Source organism: Drosophila innubila, chromosome X, assembly GCF_004354385.1.
Source record: "Drosophila innubila isolate TH190305 chromosome X, UK_Dinn_1.0, whole genome shotgun sequence".
Lineage (NCBI taxonomy): Eukaryota > Metazoa > Arthropoda > Insecta > Diptera > Drosophilidae > Drosophila > Drosophila innubila.
In genome coordinates, this window is record NC_047626.1 from 938,411 (window position 1) to 956,986 (window position 18,576).

The following is an 18,576-nucleotide window of genomic DNA, read 5'->3' on the forward strand; positions in this document are numbered from 1 at the left end:
AAATAATCGTATATTCAAGAAATTCATGCTAGTGTATATATATACATATTTTTACATATATGACAAGTGTATAAAAAGCTTGTGATGTCTGGATTCACTTTAGTTTTCATTTATTCTCAACAAGTGAAGTTTTGACTCAGTCAGTCTTATTTAACAAGAAGTCAAATTAAGTGGCATAATGTTGCAGAATATTATTTGTATATTCCTAATGTTGAGTGCCTTCACTTTCTTATCTGATGCAAACCTACTTCCTCCATCTAATGAGACCAATGTATTTAATTCAATAAGTTCTCAGTTGTCCGAAATAAGGTAAGTTGAACTAATAATAAGTTCCGGTTTTTCAAGGTCTTTTTAAAGCGTTTGACAGATATTAATTTTTTAAAGTAGTCTGTTTGAAAAAGTGTTGCCTAAGTAATTTCAGTTTTATAGTCGTTATAATCGAGTTTCAAATTTACCAAATCGAAAAATTAAGACACAAGTTATTTAAAATATTTAAATACTGAAAAATCGATATTGACTCTTTATGACAGATTGTCTGAAATCTAAAGATCAAAGAGACATTGGAAAACCCGAACTAAGTATTAAACCTTTCCTTAACTAATCAAATTATTAATTTAATAGAGCTGAACAGGGACAGGAACATAAGATTCTTCTATCGGACATGCAGTTAATAAAAACGGAACTACTGAAAAAAGATAAAAATGTTGTGGTATCGGATAATCAATGTAGAGCAGACATACAAACTCTGAGAACGGAGTTCGACCTACAAAAAAATGATTTAACTAATAAGGAAGCGAATATTCTGACTTTACAAGCTGAGTTGGAAAACCAAAAGAAAATTGTACTTGCCAAGGAGTCTAATATCCAATTGCTTCAAAATATAATTGAACATCTTAGAGCGGAGGAGGAGCGTAATAGAAAGCTACTTCAACCACACAATTGTACAGAAGCCAAGTCTAGTGGGATTAATGAAATACTCCTCCCCAAATTTAGTAGTCAACCTTTTAAAGTTGCCTGCGATGCGGAAACCCAAGGAGGAGGTTGGACCATTATCCTGAGAAGGATGGATGGCAGTGTTAACTTTCATCGAAACTGGACGGAATATAAAAATGGATTTGGTGATCTGAATGGCGAGTTCTTCATGGGTTTAGACAAGATTCATGAAATAACGGCAGAAAGAAGTCATGAATTACTTGTTCTTCTCGAGGACTATCAGGGAGCCAATGTATTTGAGAAATACGATGAATTCGCAATTGGAAACGAGGATCAACAATATGAATTACACACTTTGGGAGATGCCAGTGGAACTGCAGGTGATTCATTCTCAGATCATCGTGGCGGCAAATTTTCTACATTCGATCGGGATAATGATGGTCGATCGAATAGAAACTGCGCCGAAGAAAGTACTGGCGCCTGGTGGTACCGTTCCAACGGTTCTTGTCAATTCTGGTATGATTTAATGTTAATTATTTTTTAAAACCTCGATTATTAGCTCGAATTCTTACAGCAAATTGACGGGAACCTACGGAAACAACGAATTTGACAAAGGCATCAATTGGGACAGCTTTCGGGGATCTGATTACTCCCTGAAGAAGGCCGTTATGATGCTTCGGCCCAGAAAGTGAATTCATAAGTCTTAAAAGCAGTTTCTTTATTATATGCATATTTTTCTAGAGAATTTAAATAAAAACCATTGTAATTCTCTGTATTGTTCTCTCTTTTCTAATTGCTTATGTTATTCTCTCCCTCTCTTTATATCTTTGCCTTTATGCCTGCATTATTTCTCTCTCTATCTACAATACTATTTGCAATGCCTCCGATTCTCTCCCTTTCTCCTTCTGTCTTTCTTTGCCACGCTCTCTCGCTTTCTCACTTTACCTCTCTATCATTACTCTCTCACCCACTTCCTAATATATCTCTTTCCTATTTTGCTCTCTCTCGCTCTCTTTGTACATATATGCAATATTAATATAAAATATTTATAGAAAAATAAAAATTGTAATAATGCAAACAATAAATACAATTTCATTCAAATTAAGTATATGTATACCTATATGTATTATCATAAATTTTTGTTCACAAAATATGATAACTAATTCGTAACCTACGGGCAATTCTATGCTGTTTTCACCGAAAATCTATAGTTCTCATATAATTTCCAGGTCCCCAATTTTATGGGTTGCCATAGGAACGATGGATTGAAACTTAAGTTTTAGTACAAAAAGTTTTTTGTGTGCTTGTGATCAGTGGATCGAGCATTCAAGAACTCACAAGATAAGCTTGTGTACGAACTAAAAGTAATGCTGATAATTTCAATTCGTATGATTTGAATTTGGACTATGCCAAAAATCTAGAGTCAAGTCGGGTCAATTCAAATAATCGTATATTCAAGAAATTCATGCTAGTGTATATATATACATATTTTTACATATATGACAAGTGTATAAAAAGCTTGTGATGTCTGGATTCACTTTAGTTTTCATTTATTCTCAACAAGTGAAGTTTTGACTCAGTCAGTCTTATTTAACAAGAAGTCAAATTAAGTGGCATAATGTTGCAGAATATTATTTGTATATTCCTAATATTGAGTGCCTTCACTTTCTTATCTGATGCAAACCTACTTCCTACATCTAATGAGACCAATGTATTTAATTCAATAAGTTCTCAGTTGTCCGAAATAAGGTAAGTTGAACTAATCATAAGTTCCGGTTTTTCAAGGTCTCTTTAAAGCGTTTGACAGATATTAATTTTTTAAAGTAGTCTGTTTGAAAAAGTGTTGCCTAAGCAATTTCAGTTTTTTTAATCGTTATAATCGAGTTTCAAATTTACCAAATCCAAAAATTAAGACACAAGTTATTTAAAAAATGCAGTGTGATCAAAAACCTCAAAAAAAAAATTATGAATTGAAAGACACTTTCATTAAAAGAAGCAGGAACGGTTAGTAAAATGTTTTCTTAACTGCTTTCATTTATAAAGAACATTCGACTTATATGTTGAAAAATCACATTGCTCTATTTAAATACTGAAAAATCGATATTGACTCTTTATGACAGATTGTCTAACATCTAAAGATCAAAGAGACATTGAAAAACCCGAACTAAGTATTAAGCCTTTCCTTAACTAATCAAATTATTAATTTAATAGAGCTGAACAGGGACAGGAACTGAAGGTTCTTCTATCGGACATGCAGTTTATAAAAACGGAACTACTGAAAAAAGATAAAAATGTTGTGGTATCGGATAATCAATGTAGAGCAGAGACCGAAAAACAGAAAACAGATATAATTGATAGGGATACAGAAATTCGATCACTGAAAGCAGATATACAACTATTTAGAACGAACATACAAACTCTGAGAACGGACTTCGACCTACAAAAAAAAGATTTAATTAATAAGGAAGCGAATATTCTGACTTTACAAGCAGAGTTGGAAAACCAAAAGAAAATTGTACTTGACAAGGAGTCTAATATCCAATTGCTTCAAAATATAATTGAACATCTTAGAGCGGAGGAGGAGCGTAATAGAAAGCTACTTCAACCACACAATTGTACAGAAGCCAAGTCTAGTGGGATTAATGAAATACACCTCCCCAAATTTAGTAGTCAACCTTTTAAAGTTGCCTGCGATGCGGAAACCCAAGGAGGAGGTTGGACCATTATCCTGAGAAGGATGGATGGCAGTGTTAACTTTCATCGAAACTGGACGGAATATAAAAATGGATTTGGTGATCTGAATGGCGAGTTCTTCATGGGTTTAGACAAGATTCATGAAATAACGGCAGAAAGAAGTCATGAATTACTTGTTCTTCTCGAGGACTATCAGGGAGCCAATGTATTTGAGAAATACGATGAATTCGCAATTGGAAACGAGGATCAACAATATGAATTACACACTTTGGGAGATGCCAGTGGAACTGCAGGTGATTCATTCTCAGATCATTATGGCAGCAAATTTTCTACATTCGATCGGGATAATGATGGTAGATCGAATTTAAACTGCGCCGAACTAAATACTGGCGCCTGGTGGTACCGTTCCAGTGGTTCTTGTCAATACTGGTAAGACTTAATGTTAATTATTTTTTAAAACCTCGATTATAAACTCGAATTCTTACAGCCAATTGACGGGAACATACGGAAACAATGATCAAGACAAAGGCGTCAATTGGGACGCATTTCAGGGAGCCTATTACTCCCTGAAGAAAGCCGTTATGATGATTCGGCCTAAAAAGTGAATTTCATCTTAATTGTTTAAATCTAATATGATTCTGATTCCAAATTGGAAACAAAAATTCCTTTACTTTTACTTTGACACTATTCTAAAATTCTAAGCTTTCATAACTTTGTCAAATCTCAACCGATTACCTTGCGGAATTTATTTTATTAACAACTAACTTGATTCTGCATCAAAATTCAATGTATACAAAAACAAAAATTAGCAACTTATTACAACTTTATTAAATTTTTTATAATTTTTTTTAATTTATATTTTTATTTACAAGTTTTATTTGTAACTTTATTTTGTTCGTCACAAGATTTTATATATGAAATTTTGGGTCTGGAATATGCTTTCGTCACTAGACTTTTACCTCTTGTAGAGGTTTTTTTTCGTGATATTCAAGTACAACGTCGAAAAATAAAATAGCAGTGCCTGAGTATGGGGTATCCTAAATTCGAGTACACTCGGTTGTGATCAGTATTTGGCATCAGTGGATCGAACAATCAAGAACTCAAATGATAAGCTTGTTTACAAGCTAAAAGTAATGCTGATAATTTCGAGTCGTATGATCTGCGGAGTCGGCTCAAGTCAAATAATCCCATATACATATATATATACGCGTACATATATTTATATATTGTATATGAAAAGGGTATAAAAAGAAAGGAATGTCTGGTTTCACTTTAGTTTTCATTTATTCTCAACAAGTGAAGTTTTGACTCAATCAGTCTTATTAAACATTCAGTAAACTTAAGCGGCAAAATGTTTCAGAAAATGATTTGCATATTCTTAATGTTGACTTTCCTATCTGATGCAACTTTACCTCATCCATCTAACGAAACCAATTTAAGGTAAATTGAAACAATACTAAGTGCCGGTTTTCAATGTTTTTTTAATGTGTTTGACAGCTGTTCATTTTATTAAGTTATGTGTATAAAAAAGTGTCTCACAAGCAATTTCAGTTTTTCAATCGATTCATTAACTCATAAGTCATATCGAATTTTTGGTGAGAGGTGGTAGTTGCGGGTCAAATATTCGTAATTAATAAATGCAGTAACATTCAAAACCTCAAACCTGATTTGATAGACTCTTTCATTATATGGTTAGTCAACCTCATTCTTTATTTACAAAGAACATTCGACTTATATGTTTAAAAATCACATTGCTCTATTAGGATACTAAAAAAAATGAAATTGACTCTATATGATAGATTGTCTAACATATAAATTTTAAGGAGACATTGAAAAACCGGACCTATATATTGAACCTTTCCTTAGCTAATCAATTTATTCATTTAATAGAGGTGGACAGGAACAAGAATTTAAGCTTCTACGATCGTATATGCAGTTTATAAAAGCGGAACTTGAACTACTAAAAAAAAGATATAAATGCTGAAATATCGGATAATCAATGTAAAGCCGAGATCGAGAAACAGAAGAAAGATATAATTGATAGGGAAACCGATATTCGATCTCTGAAAGCAGATAATCAATTATTAAGAACGGATATCCTAACTCTGAGAACGGAGCTGCAGCAAAAAAACAAAGATGTAAAGGATAAGGAAGCGAATATTCTATCTTTAAAAGCAGAGCTGGAGAAACAGACGAAAAGTGTCACAGATGTAACAGATAGTCAACTTCTCAGAACGGAGCATGAGCGTCAGGGAAATTTAATAGATGGAAAAGTTAAAAAATTGGATAAGCTTAATTAGTTATTTAAGCCAGACAACTGTACAGAAACCATGTTTAGCGGGACTTATGACATAATCCTCCCCAACTTTAGTAGTCAACCTTTTAAAGTTGTCTGCGATGCGGGAACCCTAGGAGGTGGTTGGACCATTATCCTGAGAAGGATGGATGGCAGTGTTAACTTTCATCGAAACTGGACGGAATATAAAAATGGATTTGGTAATCTAAATGGCGAGTTCTTCTTGGGCTTAGACAAGATACATGAAATAACGGCAGAAAGAAGTCAAGAGTTACTTGTTCTTCTTGAGGACTTTGAAGGCGACAAGGCGTTTGAGAAGTACGAGGAATTCGCAATTGGAAACGAGGATAAACAATATGAATTACACACTTTGGGAGATGCCAGTGGAACTGCAGGTGATTCATTCTCAGATCATTATGGCAGCAAATTTTCTACATTCGATCGGGATAATGATGGTAGATCGAATTTAAACTGCGCCGAACTAAATACTGGCGCCTGGTGGTACCGTTCCAGTGGTTCTTGTCAATACTGGTAAGACTTAATGTTAATTATTTTTTAAAACCTCGATTATAAACTCGAATTCTTACAGCCAATTGACGGGAACATACGGAAACAATGATCAAGACAAAGGCGTCAATTGGGACGCATTTCAGGGAGCCTATTACTCCCTGAAGAAAGCCGTTATGATGATTCGGCCTAAAAAGTGAATTTCATCTTAATTGTTTAAATCTAATATGATTCTGATTCCAAATTGGAAACAAAATTCCTTTACTTTTACTTTGACACTATTCTAAAATTCTAAGCTTTCATAACTTTGTCAAATCTCAACCGATTACCTTGCGAATTTATTTTATTAACAACTAACTTGATTCTGCATCAAAATTCAATGTATACAAAAACAAAAATTAGCAACTTATTACAACTTTATTAAATTTTTTATAATTTTTTTAATTTATATTTTTATTTACAAGTTTTATTTGTAACTTTATTTTGTTCGTCACAAGATTTTATATATGAAATTTTGGGTCTGGAATATGCTTTCGTCACTAGACTTGTACCTCTTGTAGAGGTTTTTTTTTCGTGATATTCAAGTACAACGTCGAAAAATAAAATAGCAGTGCCTGAGTATGGGGTATCCTAAATTCGAGTACACTCGGTTGTGATCAGTATTTGGCATCAGTGGATCGAACAATCAAGAACTCAAATGATAAGCTTGTTTACAAGCTAAAAGTAATGCTGATAATTTCGAGTCGTATGATCTGCGGAGTCGGCTCAAGTCAAATAATCCCATATACATATATATATACGCGTACATATATTTATATATTGTATATGAAAAGGGTATAAAAAGAAAGGAATGTCTGGTTTCACTTTAGTTTTCATTTATTCTCAACAAGTGAAGTTTTGACTCAGTCAGTCTTATTAAACATTCAGTAAACTTAAGCGGCAAAATGTTTCAGAAAATGATTTGCATATTCTTAATGTTGACTTTCCTATCTGATGCAACTTTACCTCATCCATCTAACGAAACCAATTTAAGGTAAATTGAAACAATACTAAGTGCCGGGTTTCAATGTTTTTTTAATGTGTTTGACAGCTGTTCATTTTATTAAGTTATGTGTATAAAAAAGTGTCTCACAAGCAATTTCAGTTTTTCAATCGATTCATTAACTCATAAGTCATATCGAATTTTTGGTGAGAGGTGGTAGTTGCGGGTCAAATATTCGTAATTAATAAATGCAGTAACATTCAAAGCCTCAAACCTGATTTGATAGACTCTTTCATTATATGGTTAGTCAACCTCATTCTTTATTTACAAAGAACATTCGACTTATATGTTTAAAAATCACATTGCTCTATTAGGATACTAAAAAAAATGAAATTGACTCTATATGATAGATTGTCTAACATATAAATTTTAAGGAGACATTGAAAAACCGGACCTATATATTGAACCTTTCCTTAGCTAATCAATTTATTCATTTAATAGAGGTGGACAGGAACAAGAATTTAAGCTTCTACGATCGTATATGCAGTTTATAAAAGCGGAAGTTGAACTACTAAAAAAAAAGATATAAATGCTGAAATATCGGATAATCAATGTAAAGCCGAGATCGAGAAACAGAAGAAGGATATAATTGATAGGGAAACCGATATTCGATCTCTGAAAGCAGATAATCAATTATTAAGAACGGATATCCTAACTCTGAGAACGGAGTTGCAGCAAAAAAACAAGGATGTAAAGGATAAGGAAGCGAATATTCTATCTTTAAAAGCAGAGCTGGAGAAACAGACGAAAAGTGTCACAGATGTAACAGATAGTCAACTTCTCAGAACGGAGCATGAGCGTCAGGGAAATTTAATAGATGGAAAAGTTAAAAAATTGGATAAGCTTAATTAGTTATTTAAGCCAGACAACTGTACAGAAACCATGTTTAGCGGGACTTATGACATAATCCTCCCCAACTTTAGTAGTCAACCTTTTAAAGTTGTCTGCGATGCGGGAACCCTAGGAGGTGGTTGGACCATTATCCTGAGAAGGATGGATGGCAGTGTAAACTTTCATCGCAACTGGACGGAATATAAAAATGGATTTGGTGATCTGTACGGCGAGTTCTTCATTGGCTTGGACAAGATTCATGAAATGACGGCAGAAAGAAATCAAGAGTTACTTGTTCTCCTCGAGGACTTCGAGGGTGATAAGAGATTTGAGAGGTACGATGAATTTGCAATTGGAAACGAGGATCAACAATATAAATTACACACTTTGGGAGATGCGACTGGAACTGCAGGTGATTCATTCTTATATCATCGTGGCAGCAAATTTTCTACATTCGATCGGGATAATGATGGTCAATCGGATAAAAACTGCGCCCAACTATTCACTGGCGCTTGGTGGTACCGTTCCAACGGTTATTGTCAAATCTGGTATGATTTAATGTTAATTATTTTTTTAAACCTCGATTATTATTTCGAATTCTTACAGCCAATTGACGGGAACATACAAAAGCAACGATTATGACAAAGGCGTCAATTGGGACAGCTTTCGGGGATTTCAATACTCCATGAAGACAGCCGTTATGATGATTCGGCCCAGATAGTAAATTTAATCTAATCCGTTTACATATAATTTGATTTTGCTTCCAAATTGGAAGTTATAATTTTTTCATCACTGTTTATTTTTCCTTTACTTTCGCTTTGACACTTTTCAATAATTTTAAACGGTTACACTTTGTCAAATCTTAACCGATTACCTTGGGGAATGTCAACTGTTTCTTGTTTTTACCTCTCATTTGATTCTGCCTCAAAATATAAATATAAAAATATAAGTTATTTTCTATCAAAGTCAGTTTTTAAAAACTTTAAACTGTTATTTTAATTATTAATGTTTAATAAACAAATATAATAATGCAAACAATAAACGACGGGGAACGCATGGGAATGATGGTAGATGTGAAACTGTAATTCACACTGGGAACATCTATCATCTACCATCAATTTAAGACTTGACGTCTGAATATGAGAAATTGTATAAAAATTTTAAATTTTACAAAAAATGGATTTTAAGCAGAAATTATTCACTATTACTTGTTATTCATGGCTGCCAATTCAAATATGTATATACAAATATCAAATATATAGCTACAGATCGGCTGATGAAATAAGATGTATGCCATTGCAAATTGCCATTTTTTATTTAAAAATAAACATAAAATTCGGATTTCCGAATTCGGATTTTGTCATTCAGGTAAAAAAAAAACAGATAACAGTATCTTTTGTTGGGTCTTTTGATTCTCTCTGTGCTCTGTCTTCAGGTCATGCAATTGATGGTAGTGGTGTATTTCACTCATTCCACAGATTCTTCAATTCTGCTGACCATGTGATAAGTATTAGCGAAAACAATTTAAATACTATTTTTTACTTACATGATTTGACCCTTTGTTATTATTCACTTCTATTGTTTTTGTTTTGCAATGCATTTTGTTTACATTTTCATAGCAAATGTCAGATTTCTAGTGTTGCTTTCGATAACTATCGGCTTGAGACCGATTGGAAACATGGGGCAAATTTCGGCACGTTTAAAACTATGGGACCATCTCGAGAATTGATGACAGATGTCAGATGGCAGATGTTGCTCAGTGTGAATTGGGTATAACGGATTTATACAATTTAATAGAGCCTTACCTGTTGGCATTGTTGCTTGGGTTGTTGGTTTGCTCCTGCTGCTGCCGCTCCTGCTGCTGCTCCTGTTCCTGGTCTGGGTCTGGCTCCGGCTCCGTTTCCGTCTCCTCGTTGCCCTCGATGTTGTTGTAGCCGCCAGCGGGAGCACGTTGCTTGAGGATCTTGCGTAGGGCCGCCTGATGACGGTAGAGCACTCCGTTTGTGTGGAGCACCGACAACTGAAGCTGTTGACTGCGCAACAGACGTACATCGAGGCGTCCTTCGGTGCTGGAGTTGAGCAGCAGCTCCCAGCTGCCATTGGCCGAATTGGGATTGAAATTGCCGGGACCATAGAGTAGCACTGTCCACGCATTCAGCAGCATCTCATTCATGGGCAGGCGCGTCAAACTGAACACACTGTGATCCAATTGCGGTAAGACCGTCGACAGCGGTACCTTGACCAATCCCGTCGCGGAGTTGGATGCAGGACAACTGGGTGCGAGTAGACAGCGTCCCTTGTGCGTGAAGCTGGCAATGATCATGTGACTGCCCTCGTGAAAACAATGGAGTCCCACACGCGGACGCAGATCATAGCCACCCATGGCACTGAGCACTCCCAGCACAAAGCCATGCTCCGCATCCAGCGGCGGCAGAGGAGAAGACTCGCCCTGCAGCAACTCGGCGGCAACACAAAGTTTCTGGGCCAAAAACGAATTGATGACCGCATTCCAATGTGGCAGCGTGTGCAGACGACGTAGTAGCCCAACCAATTCCTCGGCTACGCTGCCCGAATGCGAGGCCGTCAACAGGACACGCCCCTTGCCGCCCTCCTGCGGCTGCAGTGTCGCATCGCCGGGACAATGCAGTGCAATCCGGCCCAGCGTAGCGAACAGCTGACGCACCAGATGCCCCATGCGCGGCTCCTGCTCCACGCTCCACGAGCAGAGGATGCACTGCAGCAGGCGCAGGCAGTGCAGCTGCCGATAGACGCCTCTCTCATTGCCCGCCGGCTGCTCCAACAGATTGAAGTAGTGTGCCAGCCAATTCGGAGCACTCAGCTCCAGACAGAGACGTGGACAGTCACCTGCAAAATTACGATTATTAGTTCAATACAAAAATGTGTACTATTGTATAACTCTTCAATATACAAGAAGTTTTTAAATTTTTACTTTTTATTTTTATTTTATTTTTTAGACGATCCAAACCTAGATCTTGTAAAATTAATTTCAATTTAACGAATTTAACAACATTTAAATGCAGATCGAATTAAGAGGCAAAACCATGATCAAAATGACATTCCGATTAAGAATCGGTTAAGTTTTGTCGAAGTTATGGCAATTTGAAGATATTCCGACTGTGGACTTGGCAACTCTGCAAGTCAAAATTTTGGTTAAATTTCACATGATTTTTTACAAGAAAATGAAATGTCTCAAAATCAAAATTAAAGTGTTGTTTTATACTAATTACGATATAAGGAGTTGACTAAAAGTGAAAACTTGAGATTGAAAATTTTCAATTTTCAAAATATCAAAGGGGGGACCCTAAGCATCGAACCCAAGATTTAGAGAAAAATAATTTTTTTTACAAAATTAATTAAATTTGAATGCAGAATGAATTAAAAGGCCAAACCCCGATCAAAATGACATTCCCTTTGAAAATCGGTTCAGTTTTGACAAAGTTATGAGAGTTCGAAATTGGTCAAACTATGGATCCATTCACTTTACAAGTCAAAATTTTGGTTCAATTTCACATGATTTTTTACAAGAAAATGATATGTCTCAAAATCAAAATTAAAGTGTTGTTTGATGCTAATTAGGACATAAGAAGTTGATTAAAACTGAAAACTTGAGATTTAAAATTTTCAATTTTCAAAATATCAAAGGGGGGACCCTTAGCATCGGACCCAAGATTTAGGAGAAAATAATTTTGTTTGCAAAATAAATTACATTTGAATGCAGAATGAGTTTAGAGGCCAAACCTTGATTAAAATGACATTCCACTTGAAAATCGGTTCAGTTTTGACAGAGGTATGGAGATTTGAAATTTTTAACTCTCAAAATTACATAGCCAAATTGGCATGATTTGTTACAAGTGTACGGATCTCATCAATCTCTTTAACATTTCTTGAAAATAAACAACTCTTCAAGATCTCTTTATAATAGCAAGTTTATCACTTTAAGATAACATCGATCTTTTCAAAAATTTTCAACTCTTCAAGCTTATTTTTATTATCGCTTTGATCACACTAAGAGCTCATCAATCTCTTCAATACTTCAATGATCTCTTGAAATTTGCAACTCTTCAAGGTTTCTGTTTAATATCTCATCACTTTAAGAACTCATTAAACTCGCAGAGATCTTAACAATCTCTTCAAATTCAATTCCAAGGCTGAACAGTATATAATCGATCATTTTCATAGCTAATCTAGATATATTGCATATTATCAATCGAATCTATAGCTGAAAAGATGACTGATAAATGCGAGAATGATCTTTTTCTTTGGACGCACCTGCAATGGCGCGTATAAAGCCGAGATTTAACCAGCCGAGACAGTGGGCAACATTGGCCAAGGCGGGTTTTGGATCGAGCATGGCACGGAACATGCTGGTGACGCCACGTAGAGCATGCTTGTCCAGCTGGGCACCGTGGAGTCCGCTACCCACGGCCAGAATCTGCAGCAATTTGGCGGCACAATGTCGCAACAATTTGGAGGGATGTGATTCACTGCTTGGCGGTGGCTCCGTTGTGCCCAACTCCTCACGCTCCGGTTCTGTGGGTGAAGCGACATTCAAGGCGCTGTCCGCCAGCTGAAGATCGTACTGTCCCTCCTTGCCCATGCGATAGGAATTGGTGGCACCCGTGTACCACTCAACACGCACCCAACTGAAAAACATATAGATAATAAGCATTAATTACTTCAATATTTTATTCTTAATTTATTTACTTATGTGTAAATGGATTCGCAATTAGATTCGGACTCACCCATCCTCGCCGACCTCGCTGATGATGCGTCCCTCGCCGGGAGGATTACCGTCCTGGTCGCCCCACTTCCAGTCGCCGCCGCGGACAATGCGTGTGCCGATCTTCATGAGCTTGGCCAGATCGGGCCCACTCAATGGCGCCTTGCTGGACTTTTGCTTGAGCACACTGTCCTCGTAAAGGACACTCAACTCACAGCTGTTCCGCCTGCTGCCCGTCTCCGAGCCCGTTTGGGCCAACAGGCCGAGCACTGTGCCCAGCAGACCCGAATTGATCAACAGTCCCAGCTCATTGGCACCCAGTTCCTTGGCCAGCAGCCCGAAGACACTGATCAGGAAACGTGCACGTGGCAAACGCTTGAGCAGCACATAAGTGCTCAGATTACAGCTGTCCTTGCCGCGCATTGGATTCTGTTGCTCCTGATTCACCAGACGTCTCAGTTCGCGCACCGCCCAATCCAACACTCTGGACTGTGCCAGGAGCAAGTGCGTCTTCTGATAGGCACTAATCATGTGCAGTTGACCGAGCACATGTTGTGGCGTTGCTCCCGATGCCATCGATTTCAAATGCAGCCCCAAATAACCGCTCAAAAGACTATATTGTGTGGCATCCAGCAGGCCCTGCAGTTCCAGCAATTGTTGCACCAGTTGCAAGCCCGCCAAACGCAGCTGGTAGCGTTGCATTTGGCAGTACATGGCACGACGCACTGTCTCCACATCGCAGTTGTCCTGCAAGGCAAAGTCCACAATATCCTGCAGTAATATGGCATCCAATTCGAGTTCCGTTTGCAATTGTTGTTGCTCATAGAGACGCCTCAAAAGTGTTTCCTGCTGTTCATCCAATTGTTTTAGCTCCTGCTGCGTTTGCTCCTCTTTGGGTTTCTTCTCCTGCTGTTCCTGTTGTTGCTCCTCCTGTTCATAGATTAATAATTCCTGCTGTTGCTGTTGTTGTTGCTGCTGCTGCTGTTGTATGCTTGCATTGAGCAGATCTTCGGGCTTGGCCAACGGTTCCTGCTGCTTGGCTGCCCTCATTTCTTGTAGTAGACGCCTTACTAGCAACCGAAAACGTGGCAATCTTTGGAGTATTGGCAATCGACGCAATCCGCGCTGTTGTGCACTTATCGCCGGACGCACCTCGTACAGCAGAAAGCGCAGACGTTCCAGCATCGGAGCACATACCTAAACAAAATAGGCACACATTTATTAAAACGGTTTTAAGCTCATCATTTGAATTTAAAAAGACCACGATATTTATATTTTTGCAATTTTGCAGCAACAATTTTAGATATTTAAAATTGCAAAAAAAATTAACAAATTTTGTTTCCTATTAATCACTGATCAATGATCTGAATAAAATAATCGAACCCAAGATTTAGAGAAGAGTTTTTTTTTTGCAAAATTATTGAAATTTAAATGCAGAATGAATTTAATGGCCAAGCCATGAGCGAAATGACTTTCCGCTTGAAAATCGGTTCAGTTTTGACAAAGTTATGAGAGTTCGAAGTTGGTCAGACTTTGGATCCATCCATTTTACAAGTCAAAATTTTTGTTCATTTTCACATGATTTTTTACAAAAAAATGAAATGTCTCAGAATCAGTTTTAAAGTGTTGTTTTATACTAATTATGATATTAGGAGCTAATTAAAAGTGAAAACTTTAGATTTAAAATTTTCATTTTTCAAAATATCAAAGGGGGGACCCTTAGCATCGAAGATTTAGAGGGAAATAATTTTTTTTACAAAATTAATTAAAGTTGAATGTAGAATGAATTTGGAGGCCAAGCCATGATCAAAATGACATTCCGCTTGAAAATCGGTTCAGTTTTGACAGAGGTATGGAGATTTGAAGGTTGTATTTGTCAAAATTCCCTTAGCATTACATTTCGCGATCAAAGATGCTTTTTTAATCAAGGATCGATTTATAATCAAAAGTGATCTCTTTGTTTTTAAGGATCTCTTGAGTTTAGTACATCTTTCAACCTACCTCCTTGTAGCTGCGATTCAGCTGCTGACGTGTCCTGACCACCGACCACTTGGCCTGATGTACTGCACGTATAATCTCGCCCAGCTGCTTGGGCAGCTGTTCTCCTCCGCCTCTGCCTCCTGCATCCGTCTGCTCTAAGGAGCACAGAACTAATCCGCCTAGGCACTGATGACGCAACAGAACAGCGGTGAGGAGACGCTCCAGCTCCTGCACCGGATGCTCGGTGGCAAACTCCTGATGCCACATGAGATTATGCGACTTGCAGTAACGCTCCGTGCGGCTTAACCAGCTGGACACCAAGGGATCGCAGAGACGCGCCTCAGCCAGGCCAGAAATGAAGCTATCCACACGATTTTCGGCACGTCGTGTGGGTGCAATTGGTAATGGCGCCTCTGTGGGAGTATTTCCGGCTGTGCTGTGCGTGCTCCTCGCCTCGCCCTTCTCCTCGTCAAAGGGATTGCTCGGCTGGAGCAGCAAGAGGCCACCACTGAGCAGCGTGGACTTGTCCAGATGACGACACTGCAACTCCGCCGGCTGCAGTCCAGGTCCACTGCACATGAGATTCGCCACAAGTCCCAGCAGCTGCGAGAGCACACACTCCGAACTAAAGTGCGTTAACCTCGTCGCTGCAGGAGTCGCTACCTGAAGAGAGGGGAAAAAGATTGAGATTGATATTGAAATTGAAAGAATTGTCTGCATGTCTGTCCAGTTCTCACTCCCACCTTCTCTTCATTGGCGCCCTGGGTGGCCATATATTTGCCCAGCTTGTGATGCTGCAGCAGTTGCTCCATCACACTCCGATGTGCTGGCGTGCTCAGCTCCACGCTCAGATCCTTGCCCAGGTTCAGTTCCAGCAATGCCCGCAGGTTATCCGACTCGCAACTGACAAAAAATAATCAAAAAATCATTATTTCATTAATAATAACCTTAGTTTCATGCTTTAAAAAATATGTCAAACAAGTGGCCGGTTACAGTCGAGCACGCTCGACCGTAGGATACCCTGTGCCCAGCTACTCTGTACTGAAAGTTGATTTTCGACCGATTGTTCCTATGGCAGCTATATGATATATGGATCTGAATTAGACCAAATTTGGTCAGAATGTACCAACTTAAATCAACTTAAATGCATATTTTAACAATTTGGTTTAGTGTTTAGTTTAGGTTTAGTTTAGTGGTCCGATCCAAAAATAAAAACGAACTTGATCTGCGTATGGCATCAGTGGATCGAACAATCAAGAACTCAAATGATAAGCTTGTTTACGAACTAAAAGTAATGCTGATAATTATTTTTAAATCGTATGATTTGAATTTGGACTATGCCAAAATTCTAGAGTCAAGTCGGGTCAATTCAAATAATCGTATATTCAAGAAATTCATGCTAGTGTATATATATATACATATTTTTACATATATGACAAGTGTATAAAAAGCTTGTGATGTCTGGATTCACTTTAGTTTTCATTTATTCTCAACAAGTGAAGTTTTGACTCAGTCAGTCTTATTTAACAAGAAGTCAAATTAAGTGGCATAATGTTGCAGAATATTATTTGTATATTCCTAATGTTGAGTGCCTTCACTTTCTTATCTGATGCAACTACACCTCCTCCATCTAAAGAGGTCAATATATTAAATTCAATAAGTTCTCAGTTGTCCGAAATAAGGTAAGTTGAATTAATCATAAGTTCCGGTCTTTCAAGGTCTCTTTAAAGTGTTTGACAGATATTAATTTTTTAAAGTAGTCTGTTTGAAAAAGTGTTGCCTAAGCAATTTCAGTTTTTTAGTCGTTATAATCGCGTTTCAAATTTACCAAATCGAAAAATTAAGACACAAGTTATTTAAAAAATGCAGTGTGATCAAAAACCTGAAAAAAAAAATTATGATTTGAAAGACTCTTTCATTAAAAGATGCAGGAACGGTTAGTAAAATGCTTTCTTAACTGCTTTATTTATAAAGAACATTCGACTTATATGTTGAAAAATCACATTGCTCTATTTAAATACTGAAAAATCGATATTGACTCTTTAAGACAGATTGTCTGACATCTAAAGATCAAAGAGACATTGAAACCCCCGAACTAAGTATTAAACCTTTTCTTAACTAATCAAATTATTAATTTATTAGAGCTGAACAGGGACAGGAACATAAGATTCTTCTATCGGACATGCAGTTAATAAAAACGGAACTTGAACTACTAAAAAAAGAAATAAATGTTGTGGTATCGGATAATCAATGTAGAGCAGAGACCGAAAAACAGAAAAAAGATATAATTAATAGGGAAAAAGAAATTCGATCACTGAAAGCAGACATACAAACTCTGAGAACGGAGTTCGACCTACAAAAAAAAGATTTAATTAATAAGGAAGCGAATATTCTGACTTTACAAGCAGAGTTGGAAAACCAAAAGAAAATTGTACTTGACAAGGAGTCTAATATCCAATTGCTTAAAAATGAAAATCAACATCTTAGAACGGAGCAGGAGCTTAATAGAAAGTTACTTGTCCCACACAATTGTACCGATGCTAAGTCTAGTGGGATTAATGAAATACTCCTCCCCAAATTTAGTAGTCAACCTTTTAAAGTTGCCTGCGATGCGGAAACCCAAGGAGGAGGTTGGACCATTATCCTGAGAAGGATTGATGGCAGTGTAAATTTTAATCGAAACTGGACGGAATATAAAAATGGATTTGGTAATCTAAATGGCGAGTTCTTCATGGGCTTGGACAAGATATATGAAATAACGGCAGAAAGAAATCAAGAGTTACTTGTTCTTCTCGAGGACTTCGAGGGCAATAAAACGTTTGAGAAGTACGAGGAATTCGCAATTGGAAACGAGGATCAACAATATGAATTACACACTTTGGGAGATGCCAGTGGAACTGCAGGTGATTCATTTAAATGGCATCGTGGCAGCCAATTTTCTACATTCGATCGGGATAATGATGGTCTATCGGATACAAACTGCGCCGATCGACACACTGGCGCCTGGTGGTACATTTCCGACGTTTATTGTCAATTCTGGTATGATTTAATCTTAATTATTTTTGAAAACCTCGATTATTAACTCGAATTCTTACAGCCAATTGACGGGAACATACGGAAACAACGATTTTGAAAAAGGCGTCAATTGGCACCGCTTTCGGGGATCTGAATACTCCCTGAAGAAGGCCGTTATGATGATTCGGCCCAAAAAGTGAATTCATAAGTCTTAAAAGCAGTTTCTTTATAATGTGCATATTTTTCAAGAAAATTTAAATAAAAACCGTTGTAATTATCTGTATTGTTCTATCTTTTCTAATTGCTTATGTTATTCTCTCCCTCTCTTTATATCTTTGCCTTCATGCCTGCATTATTTCTCTCTCTATCTACAATACTAAAACTTGATATAGTGGACCGATTTTAATCCGATTTGGTCAGGATGTAAAATACCAGCCCAGATGCATATTTTATCAGTTTGATTCTAATATCTCAACAAACAAAAAAACTTTTTCATACTAAAGCTTCATTTTCGATGTATTGTTCCTATGGCAGCTA

At 37.2% G+C, this 18,576-nt stretch overlaps 2 protein-coding genes across 7 annotated transcripts in view; one reads left to right on the forward strand and one right to left on the reverse strand.

Moving 5' to 3' along the window:
* LOC117794153 (probable E3 ubiquitin-protein ligase HERC2) overlaps positions 1–18,576 on the reverse strand; it is a 38,813-nt gene that overhangs the window by 11,181 nt on the left and 9,056 nt on the right. The window contains exons 7-11 of the mRNA XM_034634662.1: positions 15,768–15,927; positions 15,046–15,687; positions 13,067–14,241; positions 12,594–12,967; positions 10,163–11,168 (exon numbers count right to left, since the gene is read on the reverse strand). Of these exons, the coding sequence (XP_034490553.1) occupies positions 10,163–11,168; positions 12,594–12,967; positions 13,067–14,241; positions 15,046–15,687; positions 15,768–15,927 (3,357 nt within the window). The remainder of the gene's footprint in view (positions 1–10,162; positions 11,169–12,593; positions 12,968–13,066; positions 14,242–15,045; positions 15,688–15,767; positions 15,928–18,576) is intronic.
* LOC117794152 (ficolin-1-like) lies at positions 143–18,322 on the forward strand. 6 transcript variants are annotated; one of them, XM_034634655.1, is made up of 3 exons: positions 143–309; positions 622–1,449; positions 1,508–1,704. In XM_034634655.1, the coding sequence occupies exons 1-3, from the start codon at positions 179–181 to the stop codon at positions 1,623–1,625; spliced, it is 1,077 nt and encodes a 358-aa protein (XP_034490546.1). In that variant the 5' UTR covers positions 143–178; the 3' UTR covers positions 1,626–1,704. The 6 variants fall into 6 exon arrangements, with proteins under 6 accessions (XP_034490546.1, XP_034490552.1, XP_034490548.1 ...); XM_034634657.1 differs by lacking the exons at positions 143–309; positions 622–1,449; positions 1,508–1,704 and adding exons at positions 4,994–5,067; positions 5,518–6,454; positions 6,513–6,650; XM_034634658.1 differs by lacking the exons at positions 143–309; positions 622–1,449; positions 1,508–1,704 and adding exons at positions 5,672–6,318; positions 8,716–8,851; positions 18,122–18,322.

Coding starts and splice junctions, on each gene's coding strand:
- LOC117794152 (XM_034634655.1), top strand. CDS start 179: ATGTTGCAGAATATTATTTGTATATTCCTAATGTTGAGTGCCTTCACT. Junction 310..621: donor TCTCAGTTGTCCGAAATAAG/GTAAGTTGAACT, acceptor TTAATTTAATAG/AGCTGAACAGGGACAGGAAC. Junction 1,450..1,507: donor AACGGTTCTTGTCAATTCTG/GTATGATTTAAT, acceptor GAATTCTTACAG/CAAATTGACGGGAACCTACG.